This window comes from Hemiscyllium ocellatum, chromosome 11, assembly GCF_020745735.1.
Source record: "Hemiscyllium ocellatum isolate sHemOce1 chromosome 11, sHemOce1.pat.X.cur, whole genome shotgun sequence".
NCBI classification, from domain to species: Eukaryota; Metazoa; Chordata; class Chondrichthyes; order Orectolobiformes; family Hemiscylliidae; genus Hemiscyllium; species Hemiscyllium ocellatum.
In genome coordinates this window covers 18639903-18660164 of record NC_083411.1, presented here as the reverse complement: position 1 = coordinate 18660164, position 20262 = coordinate 18639903, and the positions used below count along the sequence as shown (strand labels likewise).

The 20262-nt window shown below is 41.4% G+C and overlaps 1 protein-coding gene across 2 annotated transcripts in view; it reads right to left on the bottom strand.

Annotated features, from left to right (window-relative positions):
- Positions 1-20262, bottom strand: part of LOC132820375 (oligophrenin-1-like) — a 210197-nt gene that overhangs the window by 7629 nt on the left and 182306 nt on the right. For both annotated transcript variants that reach the window (XM_060832441.1, XM_060832442.1), the window contains exon 23: positions 6256-6326. In XM_060832441.1, coding sequence (XP_060688424.1) covers positions 6269-6326 — 58 coding nt within the window. In that variant the 3' untranslated portion in view covers positions 6256-6268. The remainder of the gene's footprint in view (positions 1-6255; positions 6327-20262) is intronic.

Here is a 20262-nt window from a genome sequence, read left to right as displayed (position 1 = left end):
TCTAATAATTACACTAAAAGACTCAATTCTAGTTGAGGTTTACAATATCCAAGTCTTTTCAGTAAATTAGCCCTGTTGTTCATTCCAAACAATTCATACTCCTTCACCTCCACCAAAACAGAATATTATTCTAATAGTTTGTACATGCTGAGAACAGCCAGTCTGTCATTTGTGTCCCACAGAATGCGTCCTACATAGAATTTGCATCTTTCATCAACTGTACTTATTAGATCCAGATCTTTAAGTAAAGGAAAAATGAGTCAACCATTAGTTAATATTCAGCTTTGGATAATCCAGCAGTCAACAAAACCACATGTAAATTCCTTCAGTTTCCATTCAATATAAACTTTGATATTTGTAAGTGCACAGCGTTAACTCAGTGGATAGTGTTTTCACTGAAGTGAAAAGATTGAGCAAGAACAACACTTAGGGTGCAACGCTGAGGGAGAATGCCCTCTCAGACAGTCAGTCCTTCTTCTGCAATATAAAACCAAGGCTCTCTCAGGCAGACGGAGGGAAGAGCATACCTCACGACTTGAAAGAAAGTTCTCCTGGTGCCCTGTCCAACAATTAGATACAACTATCTTCTAATCAACCTATTCATGAAATGCTATTACACAACTCTGGAACAGATGGGACTTGAACCCAGGTCTCTTGGCTCAAAAGCAAGAAAATTCCCACTGTACCGCAATACCTCTATAGTTCTACTTGTTTTCTATAATTCAAATTTCACCATCTGTTGTGGTGGGATTTGAACCCATGACCCAGAGCATTTATCAGGGGCTGTGGACTAGTAACTCCCGTGACTTTATCACTTTATCAATGATGTAGCACAGTCAGACCTAAACCCTAACTTCACAGAAAGAGGTCACCTAATTGTATACCTCGCTGCCACCTATTAGCCCTGACTGAGTAAAAATTTGCTGATGCATATCTTTTAGATTAGAGCAGTGTCTACACTGCAAACTTTGAAGCAGTTTGGTTTGTCCTAGTGTCAGGAAACGCTCTACAAAAGTACAATTTCTTTCTTACCTCAAAACCTTGTGGGCAAGATAATGCTGAAAATCTATCATATTGTTTATCCACTTCCATTTGCTTGCCTTTCATCCCTCCCAAACAGAGCTATTCATGCTGTGGTGTGATTCCAAAGACACTGGCAACCTTTTGCTCTTGATCTAACTGGTCGTCTAAACATACAAGCAGCTGTAGGCTGTTCTAATAATGCAGCTGAAATAATTCTTAACCTACTGCTGAAACTGCTAAGAGTTCTCTTCCAATGAGATAATAGTATCCCTACCCCTATACGGGGACATCCAGTTTCAAGTCTGTGTAAGAACATCTCTGAACAAGATGATTAGAAAAATACAGGTAAACTAAATCTTAAAACAACTACCATTGGCACTATGTTGTAGCAGCTTGCTGGACTATTGGTCCCATAAATTGGCTTCCACTATCCTACTTTAAAATTCCAATTCACGAGGTCAGCTTTGCTAGTGTGGTAGAGAAAAGCCACTAAAAGATTCTGCTTTTAAAACAAAATGTGGTGCATTGCATAACAAGCTATCAGATGCAATTAAATTAGTCTCATTAACAATAGCTATGAGAAGACCCAGATGATAGCCCTATCTCCTTCAAGACACAAAGCTATTCTCCTCACCCAAGTCCATGTGACATCTCCATATTAAAACACTCATCAGCAATAAGCCTTTTGGAACCAAACCTATATAGTTCAGGCTAATCCTCAGTTATGGATAATGATGTCCAAATGTCTTCATTAATACATTGTGTGTACTTACTCCAAAATACTCATCATTTCACACCTTTCACTTTTACCTGTTAACAATTTGAGAGAGTTCTGTGATCATAGACTGGTGAACCTCTAATGAGTGCAAAACTGTGTGTAAAGTTTTCCTCATTCATCCTTGGTCTACTGCTGCAATTGTTTTTTTTTTAAAAACTCAGCTAAAAGGTCACTGCTTATTCCACAAACCTATTTAATAAAAATGATAGTCCTTCACAAGCCATCTATTAGTTGTAAAAAGGTTCAGTCACGAGCCAATGCAAGTACTTCAATTCTTTCTGCTCCAGCTGGTAAAGTTCAATATCACTTTAGACCTAACAAGCCATCTGTGCAATTAAAAAACATGTTCTATTGACAGAACTAAAAAGGTTTGGACAAATATGCAAGATGCTGTTGCTTAACATGTTTTCAGAGGCTACACAGTGCAAGTACTTTTGGAGAAGTGACCTCCTCACTTGTTGGCAAGAGTCCTAGTCTCCACTTAAAGCTGATCCTGCTCACCAATGACTGGCTGCCTTTATGGATATGGTTCAAACAGTTTAGGGACTGTCACATATCCCAAAACACTTGACAATCTCAACTTCTATTTATTTTTGTAATGAGCATAGAGCTATCTTGCATATTTCTAACAGTGCCTGAACTATATGCTTTCATTTCTCTTCCTAGGATCCCAAATGTCACTTTGAGCACTGGATACTTAAGTGCTTCATACAGCTGCAGAGAATGTAAATTAAAGCCTGATATGCTGACAGGTCAATTTAAGGACATTACTTTCTGGTATTCCCTGTTGGGTTTCTGCTTGAACATGTTCTATTCAATTTCAGTCAAATTTGAATGTTTAGACATAGTCAAGAGAGGTCTTTGAGTTGGATTAAATTGGTAGATGTACTTATTTTAAACAAAACACAACTCAGTCTATGAATGGTTGGCTATCAATCATCATGAAAGATGCAGTTTTTAAATTTCTCCAGCCATGCAGCATTTTTGAAGAGTTTTTGAACAAGATGTGGGAGATTGACTTTTCTAAACTTGACAGTCATTCTGAAGGTGACAAAGGACTGAGCAAGGTGGACAGTCTGGTAGAAAACAGACAACGGGGAGCTGTCAAATGCTGTGCCTGAGAAGGAACTTTATTGTTTGAACTTTTGAACAGTGCAAGTTTGTAGCTACGTAAACAAATCCAAGAGGTGCTTCACAGAAGTATAATCAAAAAATACAAAGGCTGACCCCGAGGCTGAGATAGAAGGTGAAGTTAACAAAAGCTTAGTCAAAGAGATGGGTTTTTAGAAGGGTTCAAAAAGGGGAGATTTGGGAAACTATTAGAAATTAATATCTAGACAGCCAATATTATTCATTTAGTATTTACAATTTACTCAATAAAACTAGCAATTTAGTGTGCTTATTCTTCCAGCTATGAAATTCAGGATACCAGATGAAGATGGCCTGGTATGTAACTTGAAATAGAGCATCAATTGATAGCAAGGCTTGTATCTAGAAAATGGATGAGGAAAATTATTTCTCCCACTTCTCTGGATTGCCAGCTTACTGTAGTAGCTGCTTTGTTGAAAAATGTGATGCTGGAAAAACACAGCAGGCCAGGCAGCACCCAAGGAGCAGGAGAATCGAGGTCTTGGGCATAAGCCCTTCTTCGGGTGCTGCTTGTCTGTTGCCAAGTCCAAATTGAACAACTTCCTCCAGTTCAAAAAGATTAAAGAGGTCACTGTCAATCTTCATGTACTGTTGAACTTCAGACTGAGTGTCTAATTCCAAGTTTCCATCTCTGTCCTAATTCCAAGTTATCTTGCCCCCTCTGTTGCTGATCCTTTTAGTCAATGCCACTGTTGTACCCAAAATAAGATATTGCAATGCACTACTTGCTTTTCCGCAGAGTTCAAACCTTTGATATTTGTTGGCTTTCTGTCTATTTTCCATTTGCCTATCTTCATTGAGTAACACTGACACCCCATTTCATTAAATTTAAAATCAATTAATAGCCTTTCATCGTCATGCTACAGGCTGTCCGCTTTCTCTATTCTTTGGGTTGTTATCAGGACAGCAATTACTGTCAGTTTGTAACTGTACTTGAACCGTTACAGGCATGACGAGTTGAATGTCCTACTTTTGCACTGTAACAATTCTGTGATTCTGAGTGGGTTATTTAGCCATTTCAGAATGCAGTTAAGAATCAACCAAGTTGCTATGTTCAGGCCAGCTAAGGATAGCAGATGTTCCTCAGTCAAGGACACCAGTGACCAAGATGGCTTTTTGTTCCAATTAATTTTGTTACAACACCATGGTCAACACTTCTGGGACTAATTAGATTTAACTGGTCGAATTTAAATTTGAATCTGAATTTGAACATGTGCCCAAAGTGAAAGCCTACACCTTTTACATGTTATGTGAGAAGATTACAGATGTTCGAGATCACATGCTCATTGGTATTAGCACAGCATCATACTCTCCCCATGACTGGCTCCATCAACCCCACAATGACTCTGCTTCTCCAGCACCAACCCAACCACAATCCATACCAGTATTTATGGCAAAGTCATAGAGCTGCCAGTTACCTTGAATTCAGAATTCCTTCCCACATTATCACCCTTAAGAACACAACAGGTACACCTTCTATTACATACCCACTTTCGCGTTTGGCATCGGTTTTCATCAGAGAAGCCCATTTGGAAATATCTCGTGTTAATCATGTTATACAACTTATTGGTAACCTAATTAGTTTAATTAGCAATACTTTGCTGTTATTTGACTTTCTGGGTTATCTAAAACAGAAAACTCAATGCTCCAGAATAGATGAGAAAGCCAATTGCAAACGGTGTATTACAGTACTGCTGACAGTATGTTTCATGCATTAGACTAAGTTTGCCATGAAATGCTTTCTTAGTTGGGTCCTTGCATTGCTGGCTCCAGCATTTTTGGAGCTCCCTTGATGTATATAAAATATATTAAAATTGGAGATTTGGCTGAGGAATGTCAGATGGAGTTTAACTCCGATAAATGGGAGGTGTTGCATTTTGGCAAGACAAATCAGGGCATGACTTAGATAATTAATGGTAGGGTCCTGGGGAGTGTTTCTGAACAGAGAGATCTAGGGGTGCAGGTACATAGTCCCTTGAGTCACATGTAGGCAGGATGGTGAAGACAACGTTTTGTATTCTTGCCTTCATTGGTCTCAGCATTTCGTACAGGAATTACAGCTGTAAAAGACATTGGTGAGGCCTGATTTAGAGTACTGCAAACAATTCTCATGGCCCTGCTGTAGGAAGGTGGTTATTAAACTGGAAAGAGTGCAAAAAAAAAGAATGTTACCAAGACTGGAGAGTTTGAGTTACAAGGAGAGGCTGGATAGGTAGCGACATTTTCCCCTGGACAATAGAAAGCTGAGGGGTGACCTTATAGAAGTTTAAAAAATCATGAGGGGCAAAATAAGGCAAATACCCAAGGTCTTTTCTCCAGAGTAGGGAAGTCCAAACCGAGAGGGCATAGGTTTAAGGAGAAAGAGGAAAGATTTAAAAAGGATCAAGGGATAATATTTTCACACAGAGGATGATACGTGTATGGCATGGGCTTCTAGGTGAAGTGCTAAAGGCGAGTACAATAAAAACATTTAAGAGACATTTGGACAAGTAGAGGGATACAGACCAAATGCAGGCAAATGGGACAAGTTCAGCTTAGGAAACCTGGTTGACATGGATAAGTTGTGTTGAAGGGCCTGTTTCTGTGCTGTTTGACTATGGAATGGACAGGTCAGGTATAAAGGGTACGTGAACAAGGCTGGAAAATGGAGGTCAGGATCATCAGATCAGCCACAACCATATTGAATGGCCTGTTTCTGCTGCTATGTTCTTATACACCACATTGAAATCAAATAATGGGTTCTGTGGTGGCAGAAAGTCAAGATAAACATATCAATATACTAGGCATACCTAGTTTGAAATTTATTCATGTTCATACTGGGCCCGAAAGTGAATGGTTTTGCAAAGAGGTGTATCCAGTATGATGTTGTGAGCCACTCACTGCCACTACTTTTAATCAATGTTCCCTCTAAGCTGCCCAGCTGTGGGCATGTGCAGCCAAGCCTGATTCTCCACTCAGTGATCAGCATACCAACATGGATCACAGCACTGTCTTCCAATCCTGGAAGTCACTGCTACACATGGACTTCAGAGATTGGTGCAGAAAAAAAAAAGCGTGAACGCTGCTTCTAATTATAAATTATCAAATTAGAGATACACAAAAGGAGCATGAGAAAGTGAAGCCAGCAGCAAGTAGCTATCAGCTGGAGTTAGCATGGACAGAGCTGATGGAATTGCCTTCCTCTATAATATGACTGTGGGTTCGAACAGGAAAAGATGAAAGGAACACTAAAGTGAAAATAGATTATTCTCAACCTCACTTTATCATAAAATAACTGAAACCAAATAAAATAACTGCAAACTTACCAAAACATTATCTCTATAGGAGTGAAAAACCATGGCTATGATCAACTGAATGAGTGCGTGTTGCTTGGGCTCTGAAAATGAAGAGAAAAATGCAGTAAATTAGCATTGAGCCCTAGCAAAATCTATTCGAAATATTCATCAGGTTCTTAAATTTAGTATGTTAGTTATCAGAAATCCTATAATCCTATCATAAAACTGGAACATGCTTTCTGTACATTACATCAGATGTTTAAAATACACAACTGAGGAAATCTGCAATTAAAGATTCAAAAGCATTTACCTTAATTTAAAGTGGACAACTTGCCATTAGTTTGCTTTTTTGCTTTAATTGTTATTAACAACACAATCCAAAGACTGTGTTCTGTGCAGCATTCGCCCATTGATTTAAATGAAAATGGATGATTAACTTTAGCATCTTCCAGCTTCACATTCCTTTCAAGCGTTTGATTCAACCTGACTCACTCACCAAAGGTCTGAACCAAAGCTGTGGTACAGTTCCCTGGAAACTTGCTGTTTTCACATCCTGCATCCAACTGAGTTCAGCAGATTATTTATCAAGCCATATAGCTGGATCTCTGTGTTTGCCCAATATCCACATCTATTTTCTAATGTGTTATTCCACAATGACCAGGATAACCCAGCGAAATGTCCATTGGATAATCAACACACAACTAAAACTTTTAATTTCCCTGTATACTTTCTCCTTATAAATATGCATTGAACCAATTTTCAGTGCCTGCAGAAGCTAGTTCCAAAGTCACACGAACTTCAGAAAGAATTCCTCTCATCTTGTACTTAAAATATTGATCCCTAATTTTAAAATGGAGTGCCATGGTTCTACACTCACCCACAGGAGTAAATGCCTTTCTCACATCTACCTTCTCAAAACCATTCAGAACCTTATAAACATCAATCAAATTACCTCTCACTCTTCTGAATAATAAGTGAAAATAAGCCCAACCGATCCAATCATTCCTTATAACTCAACTCACTTATTCCAGCTATCAACCTAGTAAATCCCCTTTCAATTGTCTCCAATGCACTTACAATCTTAAGTAAGGTGACCAAGGAAGGATCTACTATTAGAACAAAGATTAACGGAGGTTGTGAGCACTATTCGGATTATATGATTAGCTATGGAAAAAGGTTCTGGATGCAAGCTTGCTCACTGAGCTGGAAGGTTCGTTTTCAGACATTTCATCACCATGCTAGGTAACATCATCAGTAAACCTCCAGTGAAGCCAGAGAAGGTATTAATCCAGGTATGGAAAAGGTCTTAACCCAGACTCCAACCCTTAGGCTAATACAACCATACATCTCAATGTTAACTTTACACCTTAAATAAAGTCTAATGTTGTAATTCTATCCAATCATTCCATTAGTATGAATACATTAGAGGGTGATTTGTACAGCAATGCACTTTACTGGTGTACAATGCACTTCTAACTTAGCATTTCCAAACTGCCACTCCCTCTAAAGATTTCATCCTTTATAGTCTCTGCAAACATATTGGAAGGAAAAACTCAATTATTTTACTGAAGATGCAAAACATTTCACAAATAGTAACTATGCTAAAATTTTAGTGATAATATTGGAGCTGCTTTACTGAAACTCTGTAAATGTCTGTAGGATCCTGCTCTGTGTAGGGCCACAGTAACCAATGGGAAATGGGACTAATTTTAAACATTTCTTAATAGATATTGAAAATAATGTAGTTATAACAACAGAAAAAAAATCCAAAATTAGCAAGTGGAGATCAAAATTAGCATGAGTGTCATTTGTTCAATGCTTGAATCCCAAAGAAAATGGACTCAGTGCATCAACTTGGAATACAGTTTGTAAGATCTTAAAAAAATCTCAGGACAGACGGACTTTTCAAGTGGCAGTTGGAGTGAATACTTTAAATTTTCAGGTACTTTTAAATAACTTTCTGCATATGAACAGTGTTTAAATATTTACAAGATGGCATATTCTAAATATAGATAACACACACAGGTAACTCCTTTACCTAACCACTAAAGTCATCAAGACAAGTAGCTTAACCTACCTCATCTTTTGCAGTAATGGTGGATGCTACAGGGGAGATCGTGATGAGGAAGCATTCACATTGTTGAGTGTGTGATTAAAAAGGTAATTGGGGTATGTAAAGTCAGAAATTAAAAACACAGAAAATATCATTTATTCACACTTCTTCCTCTTACAGCAATCTTTGCTTCATATTTTTTGAATATGCTGAACATTACTGCAATTGGTTTTCAAGGATGCTGGCTATACCTTATGTAAACGATTGCTCTTCATGCAGTCTATTTAACATCGTCAGCGGGTATCTCAAATTAGATCCGAAGAGGTAAAGGTCAGATAATCTTTTTCTTTCATTGGCACCACCTTTACTTGGTTAACATCAGCAAACTAGAACATTAAACCTCTATGGATGACCAGACACAAATTTGATTTATACTTAAGCCATGAAAAAAAAAGAGCAATGACATAAAACTACACAATGTCAGGAAGGTAAAGTATTTGTTCAGCAATGTCCTCACTGTTATGGCTAGCTTGAAGTTTAGGAGGTGTACAGATCAGTTTCCAGCTCTCATCGGATGATGAGGCAGAGAGGTTACTGAAGATATGACTGGCATGGGTTTCATTAAATTGGATAGGTAGCATTAAATTGGATAGGTAAAATTCAATTGTATTAAACTGCATTTAAATTAGAAATAAGTAACAGGATTAATAATGCAGAGACCCAAGTTAATATTCAGGGCATGAGTTTGAATCAATAAAAATTTGGAATTAAAAGCCACTCTATTGGCAATCGTGTAATCGTGGTTTTAAAATCCCAACTGGTTCACTAACACCTTTTAAGGGACGAAATTTGTCACCTTCACCTGGTACAGTCCACATGCAACTCCAGCCCCACAACTATGTGGTTGTCTCTTAACTGCCCTCTGAAACAACCCGAGCAAGCCACTCAATTCAAGTGGCAATTAGAAATGAGCAATAAATGTTGGCCCACACTCCAAGAACAAATTAGCTTTTTTAAAACAAAATTAAAACAGATCAATGAGCTTCTGACAGCCAACAAGTGGTTCCTTGGTTTATCAACTTCCTGCCATTGACTTAAATCACTTACAATTTTCCTCGTGGGAGCAGCTTGATGGTTCAGTGGTTAACACTGCTGCCTCACAGCACCAGCGACTCAGATTCGATTCCAGCCTCGGGTGACCGTCTGTGTGGAGTTGCACATTCTCCGTGTCTGTGTGCGTTTCCTCCGGGTGCTCTGGTTTCCTCCCACAATCCAAAGATGTGCAGGTCAGCTGAATTGGTCATGCTAAACTGCCCGTAGTGTTATGTGCATCAGTCAGAGGGAAATGAGTCTGGGTGGGTCCTCGGAGGGTTGTATGGACTTGTTGGGCCGAAGAGCCTGTTTCCGCACTGTAGGGAATCTGATCTAATCCTCTTTAGGGAGTATTAGAGTACAACCCCCTCCACTGTTCTCCACGTGCACCCACACGAGCCCAGCACATTCCACAAGGTTCACACTGGAACTTGGTCCAAATTCAATCACCACTTAGTCTGAGGCTCAAGTAATCTGATGAATTCATCTGACTAATCTCTTTGGGTGGTGTAAGATTAGAAGCTGATTTTTCAAAATATACGCTCACCACTGACCTAAGAATTGGGTGTATTCCATTCAAAGATTGAAAGAGCTTGGGCTATTAACTTTCGGAAGGAGAGCAGAAGCAGAGGAGTTACCTGATGAAGTTTATGCAAGGGTTTGATAAGATAGCTGTGGAGAAAAGGTTTCCATTTTCTCACTACTCAGGTCAGTGGAGAACAGTATTGGTGTAACCTTACTGCTCCATGGTGTAAACCCACTGCTCCATGGGTCACAACAAAAATATTTTTTCACGTTTCCAAGGTGACCAATTAAATTCTTCTCCATATCAGGTTTTAACCAACAGGAACTATCCATCCAGTTTCTTAATAAACAATTATTGTTTTATTAAAACAACAATTACTCAATAAAGTCATAACTAGAGAAATGTAAATTACCCCTCTAAAATATCCCGAGAACACACACAAAATTATATACACTTTTCAATTAGAAAAGAGATTTCTCTACACAGATTGGCTTTCTCAAAAGAAAAATTGGCTAACAAATTATTCTTGAAATGATAAATTCATGGAGTCAGATGTACAGCACAGAGACAGACCCTTCGGTCCAAACCATCCATGCTGACCAAATAACCTAAAATAAAAGCAAATTATTGCAGATGCTGGAATCTGAAACCAAAAGAGAAAATGCTGGAAAATCTCAGCAAGTCTGGCAGCATCTGTAAGGAGAAAAAAAGAGCTGACGTTTCGGGTCTAACTGACCCTTTGTCAAAGCTTTGACAAAGGGTCAGTTAGACTCGAAACGTCAGCTCTTTTCTCTCCTTACAGATGCTGCCAGCCCTGCTGAGATTTTCCAGCATTTTCTCTTTTGGGAACTTAAAATAAATCTAACCCTACTTGCTATATCCCTCTAAACCCTTCCTATTCTTTTACCTGTCCAGATTTTGTTTAAAAATGTAATTGTACCAATCTCCACCACTTCCTCTGGCAGCTCATTCCATACACGCACCACCCTCTGCATGAGAAAGTTGCTCCTCGGGTCCCCTGTTCCCTTAAACGTATGCCCTCTAGCTTTGCCCTCTAGCTCAGAAAAGGCCGTGGCTATTCACCCTATCCACACCCCTTATGATTTTATAAATCTCTATTAGGACACCCCTGAACCTCCATTGCTCCAGGGAAAATAGTCCCAGCCTTTTCAAACTCTCCCTGTAGCTAAAACCCTCCAATTCCAGCAAATCTTTCTAAAACCTTTTCTGAAACCTTTCAAGTTTCATAACATCTCTCCTTCAGCAGGGAGACCAGAATTGAATGCAGTACTCAAAAAAAAGGCATAACCAATGTCCTGTACAACTGCAACATGACCTCCCCCCATTCTCATTCTCAATGCACTGACCAATAAAGACAAGCCTTCATCACTATCCTGTTAACCTACAACTCCACTTTCAACAAAATATGAACCTACACCCCAAGATCTTCGTTCAGCAAAACTCCCCAGGACCTTAGCATTAAGAGTATAAGTCATGCCCTGATTTGTGTAATCAAAATGCAACACCTCACATTTATCTAAATTAAACTCCATCTGCCACCACTCAGTCCATTGGCCCATCTGATCAAGATCCTGTTGTAATCAGAGATAATCATCTTTGCTGTCCACTAAACCAATTTTGGGGTCATCTGAAAACCTACTAATCATTCCTAAGACAATAAGACAAAGGAGTAGAAATTAGGTCATTCAGCCCATCGAGACTGCTCTGCCATTCAATCATGGCTGATAAGATTCTCAACCCCATTCTCCCAATTTCTCCCTGTAACCTTTGATCCCTTGATACTCAGGAACCTATCTATCTCAGTTTTAAATATACTCCGTGATCTGGCCTCCACAGCCTTCTGTGGCAATGAATTCCATTGATTCACCATTCTCTGGCTGAAGAAGTTTCTCCTTATCTCCCTTCTAAAAAGGTCTTCTCTTTATGCTAAGGCTGTGTCCTGGGGTCCTAGTCTCTCCAACCAATGGAAACATCTTCCCAACATCCCCTCTGTTCTGCTCATTCAGTATTCTGTTTGTTTCACTAGATGTCCCCTCACCCTTCTAAACTCCATTGAGCATAGACCCAGAGTCCTCAAACATTCCTCGGACCATTCTCGTGAACTGCCTCGAAGCATGCTCCAGGGCCAATGCATTCTTCCCAAGATATGGGACCCACAACTGCACACAATACTTCAAATGTGGTCTGACCAGAGCCTTATAGAGCCTCAGAAGTAAATCCCTGTTTTTATATTCAAGTCCTCTCAAAATAAATGCCGTCATTGCATTCGCATTCCTAACTACTGTCTTAAACCTAATATATTCACATCCAAATAAAATTTATATAAATGACAAAATCAAATAGTTAAAGCATTGAATGTTCTAGAGTCTCATAAATGCAGTCCAGACACTAATTGCACATGGTTACTAGATCTTGCTCAGAAAATACAATCTTGAGATAGTTCTCCAATCACTCTTTAAAGGGATGAAATAGATTTCACTCTGAACTCAACAAGTGATTTAGTTTTCAGAAATGGGAGAAATCAGCTGGGATGCTTATTCTTGGCAGGCTTTCCTCCAATTGAATTAGATAAAACAAGAACCTGAAAATGACATCACCCATCTTAAGAAACCATGACCTATAAATAGAGAGGTAGGACATACCACCAGCACTTCACTGGAGACTCTCACTGAGGTTACCTAATATGGTCATAGAAGACTTAAAACAAACCTTCAAGCTCAGCGAGCTTACTCACATAAATAAACAAAAACATCTCCAAGCCAGTTGCTATACAAAATACATCCAGGAGTGGTCTAGCAAAGCAAGCAGTTACCAGTCATGTAATCTACAGGAAACCTTAAAATAAATTCCAAATGTCTAGCGAACTTTCAATTACCGCTTTTTAAAGAAATCACTTCTAGTATGTTAACAAAACTTAAAATAAGTCCATTTTGCGTAATCCTTCAAAACTTAAGTTCTCCAACAATGTATCTTTGTAACAATTGTGGAAGAAATCAAAAGTAGAAAGCTGCAAGATTATCACTAACACATGGAACAGGAAATTCAGGAGGAACTTACTGAGCTCCATAATGGATTGTCAAATGCATTGACACCTGACACTGATGCATTTAAGAGGAAATGAGCTGAACGGGAGGGAGAAAATAATAGAAGGTTATGCTGATAGTTTCAGAGGCACGGTGGCACAGTGGTTAGCACTGCTGCCTCACAGCGTCTGAGACCCGGATTCAATTCCCGACTCAGGCGACTGACTGTGGAGTTTGCACGTTCTCCCCGTGTCTGCGTGGGTTTCCTCCCACAGTCCAAAGATGTGCGGGTCAGGTGAATTGGCCATGCTAAATTGCCCGTAGTGTTTGGTAAGGGGTAAATATAGGGGTATAGGTGGGTTGCGCTTCGGTGGTTCGGTGTGGACTTGTTGGGCCGAAGGGCCTGTTTCCACACTGTAAGTAATCTAATCTAATCTAATCTCAAGTGATGCAGAAAGAAAATGTGTGCTTCTGTGCCGTATATTCAATAACTGTTATAATTCCTGACACGTGCTGCTCATTCCACCCAAATGACAATCTCAGTGTTGGATTTAATGTAACATGCTGGACTGGATGGGCAGGGAGAACTGCGCAGTAAGTTAAATGCCAGATGTCCAATACATGGAAAATTGTAAGAGATAAACGAATGGCAGGACTGAAGTAAAGCCGAGAAACCACCAATTTCCAGCGGGAGGCTCATTGTTTGCCTGCTTCTGTCCAATTTAAATGCAGTTCAACACAATTGAATCCTGCCTATCTAATTTAATGAAAAGCCTGTCTCATGTCTTCAGTAACCATCGTATTCTACCTTTGATGAAAGCTAGAAACTGATACATGAATTCCTTGACTCAGTCAAACAGTCCCCTGGATATCTGGGAGATAGAGTAACAGGAATTGGATTAATATTGTAGATGCATTTTTCTTTGTAAAACCTTTCAGATCTAATATCGAGTTCCACTGCCTCAGGCAAGGAATTCAGAAACTGGAAGTACTCGGTGTAAAACTTAAAATGAAGCACATAACTGAAGCGTAGAGGAGGAATCTTTAACGTGGCTCCAAACATCTCATTCCCTGACATGAAGCACATTGACAAAAGCCTCCCTGCAAGACAAAGGGGGAGATAACTACTGCCTGACATCTTTACAGTCCTCCTTAAATGATGAGGATTGGAGGGGGATGCTCGAGTTGGACTGTGGCATCTTGGACCTCAGTTGAACCCGTTGATTCCACAGAATGGTTTCGAGTGATAGCAGAAGAACTTTCTCCCTCAACTTTACAAGGTCTTTTGTGTAGAAGCAATGGAAATTCAGAGGCTGGAGATGTTGAGCGGTAGGGGCACTCTTTGAGAAGCCTCCAAGACCACACGTGATGACTGCCCTTTGAGTATCTCCTGCACAGCCATAGGGTGACAGGGGCTTCTCAACAGATCACAACTGCAAACCCCTACCCCCCCCAACTTCCCCTCCCCAAACTACCATATCCTCTGTTGGCAGACACGCATCACCCCATAAATGAGTTTGGTGCCAATGTAACCATGCTCAGCCAACCACCATGGATTTCTGCCAGCTCCTCAATGGCTTCTAGCTTCACCAGAGTGTGCCACAATGGTTCAGACTAAATCCAGCCCATAGTTTCTACTCTCTTTTATCCCGAAAAAGGTGCCCTGACTACCCAGACCAGCCTGGGAAGGGGAAGGTGTCTCAACTTTGATAGTCAGGCAATGCTATGGTATGGTATTCCCTATGAACAGGATCAATGAATAAATGTGTTCAGCCTACCACACCAATGCATAGTCCATATATGACCCTCAGTGCTGGAGCAATGCCAGGTACAGAGGCCATACATCTCAACAACTGGTGGATGACATTAAACACATCCCCTTGACTGTCACAATGCGTATCAGGCTGACCATGCTGAACCAGCTCAGAAGAGTCCAGCAGTATACAGCATCAAATAAGTAATCCAGACTCTGCGAGGAACTACATCAGAAAGCAATTCAAGGTTATAAGTCCAAATTGCAGTGTTTGTACATTGGTGTTTGGTAGAAGCTGCATACATTTTCACATAGGACCCCTGATCTATGCTGCCAAAAGCAGTTTGCCCACACATTGTGCCTTTCTCAATGGAAATATTTCATTTATAAGCTCCGGTGTCATATTTTGAGAATCAAACAGATGAGGGACTCATATGGATTAGAATTTACAGAAAGCTGTAATTTGCCAGCAATAAACTGAAGTCAATGATCAACTCTGGGATGTTGTTTTTAAAATTATTCAAGTGCCTGCTAAATACAAAACAATTCACTAAAAACTGGGAGGAAGAGAATAATAAATCAAGACTTAAAAACCAGTTTCATCTTCACCTAGTCAGAATTCACGCAACACCAGGTTACAATCCAACAGGTTTATTTGAAATTATAAGGTTTTGGAGCACTGCCCCTTCATCAGATGAAATGAAGGAGCAGCTCTCTGAAAGCTTGTGATTTCAAATAAACCCTCTGGATTATAACCTGGTGTCATGTGACTTCTGACTTTGTCCACCCCAGCACCTCGTCATCGTCTTCAACTATATACTGTACTCAGCCTCTTCTTAATACCTGCAGACTCCAAGGGCTGAATCTTAGATCACTGAGATCTCAGAAGGTTTGTAGCTCAGGTTGTCGGTTTGCTCGCTGAGCTGGTGAGTTTGTTCTGAGACATTTCGTTACCATGCTAGGTCACATCATCAGTGAGCCTCTGGTGAAGTGTAGGTATTCTGTCCCACTTACTATTTATCTGTCTCAGTTTGTTGTGGTGGGTGATATCATTTCCAGTTCTATTTCTGAATGGTTAGTAAATGGGGTCAAAATCTATGTTTGTTAATAGAGTTCTGGTTGGAATGCCAGGCCTCCAGGTATTCCCGCATGTGTCTTTGATCTGTCCCACAATGGATGCATTGACCCAGTCAAATTGGCATCTCTCATCTGTGTGTATGGATACCAGTAATAGTTGGTCATGTCTTCTGATGGCTTGGTTGAGCTCATGTATCCTGGGGGCTAGTTTCCTGCCCATTTGTCCAAAGTAACATTTGATGCATCCTTGCAGGGCATTAGCTGAGGAGAAACAGCTATGCAACATATTCAGGAATAACGGTAACCCGATAAGCGCAGTCCACCGATTCCTATACACCAGACCTAAACAGGAAGACAACATACCCAGAGACTATAGTCACCCTACCACACAAAAACATTTCAGAGATGACCGCCAGGCTACTCCAGCTCCTAAGCATCATGGTAACCCATAAATTTACTATCACACTAATACAACTCCAGACACATTTAAAGGACTCTGTCAGCAGAACTAATGTAATACACAAAATACCCTGCAAGGACTGCACCAAACATTCCATTGGACAAACCAGCAGGAAACTAGCTGACAGGATACATGAGCACCAACTAGCCACCGAAAGACATGACCAACTATCACTAGTATCCATACACACAGACGAAGAGGGACACCAGTGTGACTGAGACAATGCACCCATCCTGGAACAGGCCAAAAAAAAAGGCACACAAGGATTTATAGAGGCCTGGCATTAAAACTGAAACTCCATTAACAAGAATATAGATTTGGGCCCCATTTACCAACCTCTCAGAAACAGAACCGGAAATGATATCACCAACCACAACAAACCAAGACCCATAAATTACAAGTCGGACCAGACACCTGCGCTTCACAGGAGACTCACTGATGTTACCTAACATGGTGGCAAAATGTCTGGAGAACAAACCCACCAGCTCAGTGAGCAAACTGACAACCTTACATGACTTCGGCTAAGTGTGACATTTGTTTGGGGAGGGGTGTTCACCACAAAACGTAGCAAATTTTCTTACAGTATCTTACCAAACTCTCCTCAATAATGATCTGTTTCATCCCAGTGGCATCTCTCAGGTCCAGTTCCAGCCCCATCTTGCCATACACTCTCCAGGGACAACTTGAAGGAGACCTCGGAACTCCCCAGCATGCCTTGCACCCAATGCCAGCTTTAAAAGCCTGCTGTGCACCCAGATAAGTACCATTAGTCTGGAGCTGCCCTGCACAGTTAGAGTCATTGAGCTGTACAGAATGGAAACAAACCCTTATGTTCAACTTGTCCATGCTGACCAGATACCCTAAATTAATCTCGTCCCATTTGCCAGCATTTGGTCTTTTGGGTCTCTAAATGTTTCCTATTCATATAGCCATTCAGATGTCTTTTAAATGCTGTAATTGTACCAACCTTCACCACTTCCTCTGGCAGCTTATTCCTTACATTCATCATCCTCTGCATGAAAACGTTATCCCTTAGGTCCCTTTTCAATCTTTCCCCTCTCACCTTAAACCGGCATCCTCTAGTTTTGGACTCCACTACACTCAGGAAAAGACCTGGCCTAGTCATTCTATCCACGCTCATAATTTTATAAATTTCTATAAAGGTCATCCCGCAGCCTCAAAAACTCCAGGGAAAATAGTGAAGTCTATTCTTCTTCTGAAAGCTCAAATACTCCAATCCTGGCAACATCCTTGTAAATCTTCTCTGAATGCATTCAAATTTCAGAACATCTTTCCTATAAACAGGGAGATGAGAATTGAACATAACATTTCAAAAGTGGCCTAACCAATGTCTTCTCCAGCCAGAACAGGGCGGCATGGTGGCACAACAGGGCGGCACGGTGGCACAGTGGTTAGCACTGCTGCCTCACAGCGCCAGGGACCTGGGTTCAATTCCCACCTCAGGCGACTGACTGTGTGGAGTTTGCACGTTCTCCCCGTGTCTGCGTGGGTTTCCTCCGGGTGCTTCGGTTTCCTCCCACAGTCCAAAGATGTGCGGGTCAGGTGAATTGGCCATGCTAAATTGCCCGTAGTGTTAGGTAAGGGGTATATGTAGGGGTGGGTTGCGCTTCGGCGGGTCGGTGTGGGCTTGTTGGGCCGAAGGGCCTGTTTCCACACTAAGTAATCTAAAAACATGACCTCCCAACTACTATACACAATACTCTAACCAATCAAGGAAAGTATACAAAACACCTTCTTCACTATCCTATCTACCTGTGATTCCACGTTCAAGGAATTATGAACCTGTATGCCAAGGTCTCTTTGCTCAACAGCACTTCCCAGGACCTTACCATTAAAGGTATAAGTCCTACCTTGATTGCCCTACCATAATGCAGCACCTCACATTTATCCAAATTAAACTCCACCTGCCACCGCTCGGCCTACCTGATTTCCTGATGTATACCCTGGATGTAGCATAGTGGAAACAAAGTGAAAAAAAGCAATGCCACATCTTGGGAGCAGGATCCAGGAGGTTCTACTGACCAGGGTTACACAGAGGTGGAACATAGTGTTCCCTTAGGACCAGCTGTACAGACCACAACATCTGACCATGCCGGTCTGGAGCGAGGTTGGCACCCAGGTTCACAGTCTCAGCTGTCTGCAGGATTGTAGAGATGTCAATGACCTTCTTCGCTCCTGCCAGGATACATACACTACCACTCACTCTCACCTGCAATATCTTCCCTCTGGCACTCAAACCCCAAACCCAGAAGCCACTAACCCTACAGGCTCTCTGCGCTGTCCACTCCTTCGCTTGGGACACCCCAGTAGCAGCAAAACAACAGCCCTACCTCCCACTTTTATCACTTAATCCTTGTCTTATTCCAAGAAATAGCCTCAAATAGGACAGAAAAGCTCAAGATGGATGGTGAGCTGCATGACATTCAGCTCCTCATCCCTTACCTGGCTAGCATGCTGAGACTCTGATTTCCCTGCATGGCTGACAGTGTTCAAACCCCTGAACTAATATTAGATTAGATCAGATTACTTACAGTGTGGAAACAGGCACTTCGGCCCAACAAGTCCACACCGACCCGCCGAAGCGCAACCCACCCGTACCCCTACATTTACCCCTTACCTAACACTATGGGCAATTTAGCATGGCCAATTCACCTGACCCGCACATCTTTGGACTGTGGGAGGAAACCGGAGTGCCCGGAGGAAACCCACGCAGACACGGGGAGAACGTGCAAACTCCAGAGTCAGTCGCCTGAGGCGGGAATTGAACCCGGGTCTCTGGCACTGTGAGACAGCAGTGCTAACCACTGTGCCACCGTGCCACCCACTTGTGCCACCGTGCCACCCACTGTTAGCACTGCTGTCTCAGTGGGATACTCGCCCATTTTGGTGCTTTTGAAAGTCAATGGAAAGCTCCCTTCATCTCATTCAAGATCACAACCACACGATGTACAAAGCATCAAGAATGATTCAGACTGATCTAGCAGCTACGAGGTACAGTGGGCCATCATCAGAAGCATTGTATTCAGACACCATCTGGAACCTCATGGCCCAGCATATGCAAATACCAATAAATGCAAGCGACCTACCCTGGTTCAATGAGGAGAGTATGCCAACAGCAGCACTGTGTAGAACTGAAGAGGTGGTGTCAACTTGGTAAAGCTACTACACAGGATCACACGCATTCCCACAGCCAACAGGTAGACTCAAAACACTGCAGCCAGCAGTATTCGGTCATGAATAATATTAGACAATTAAACAACTAACTGGAGGATTAGGCCCAACATGCACCCAGATCAATAACAATAGGGGAACCCAGCGTATCAGTGAAAAAAAATAAGACTGGGGCATTTGCAAATAAACAGTCAGCCAGAAGTGCTGAGTGGATTTCAGACCCTGAGGGCACCAGCATAATCAGATGCCAATCTTCATCCGTTTCAATTTACTCTACGTGGAATGAGAGAGAGAGACAGCTGAAGGAACTGGACATTGAAACTGGCCCTGACAACTGCCAGCCCATACTCCTAAAGTCTTGCCCAGAGTCAAGCCAGTCCAGAGCAGCTACAACAGTGGCATCCACATGGCAATGTGGAAAATTTCCCAGGTATGTCCTATCCAGATAAAGCATGATAGTAAATTGCCAGAATAAACTATCTCCTGGTCACCTGCAAAGAGGGAACAAAAACAAATTGCTGGAAAACCTCAGCAGGTCTGACAGCATCTGTGGAAGGAAAGCAGAGTTAACATTTCAGGTCCAGTGACCTTTCTTCAGAAGGGTGTCATCAGCAATCCCATTCACCAGTGATCAGAGCTGTATTTAATGCAGAATGTTGGGGTGTTATCGGCTGGTTGGGGAGCTGGAAAGATTCCCACATCCCCTTCTTACAGGAGGGCAAGCTACTTTAAGTGTTTTAATTGGCCAACAGCAAGCCGCCCCTGGGATGAAGGATCTCAGAGGCAGGATTCCTGTCTCTTGAAGATCTGCCAATTACTGCGAGGCTGGCAACTGCATTA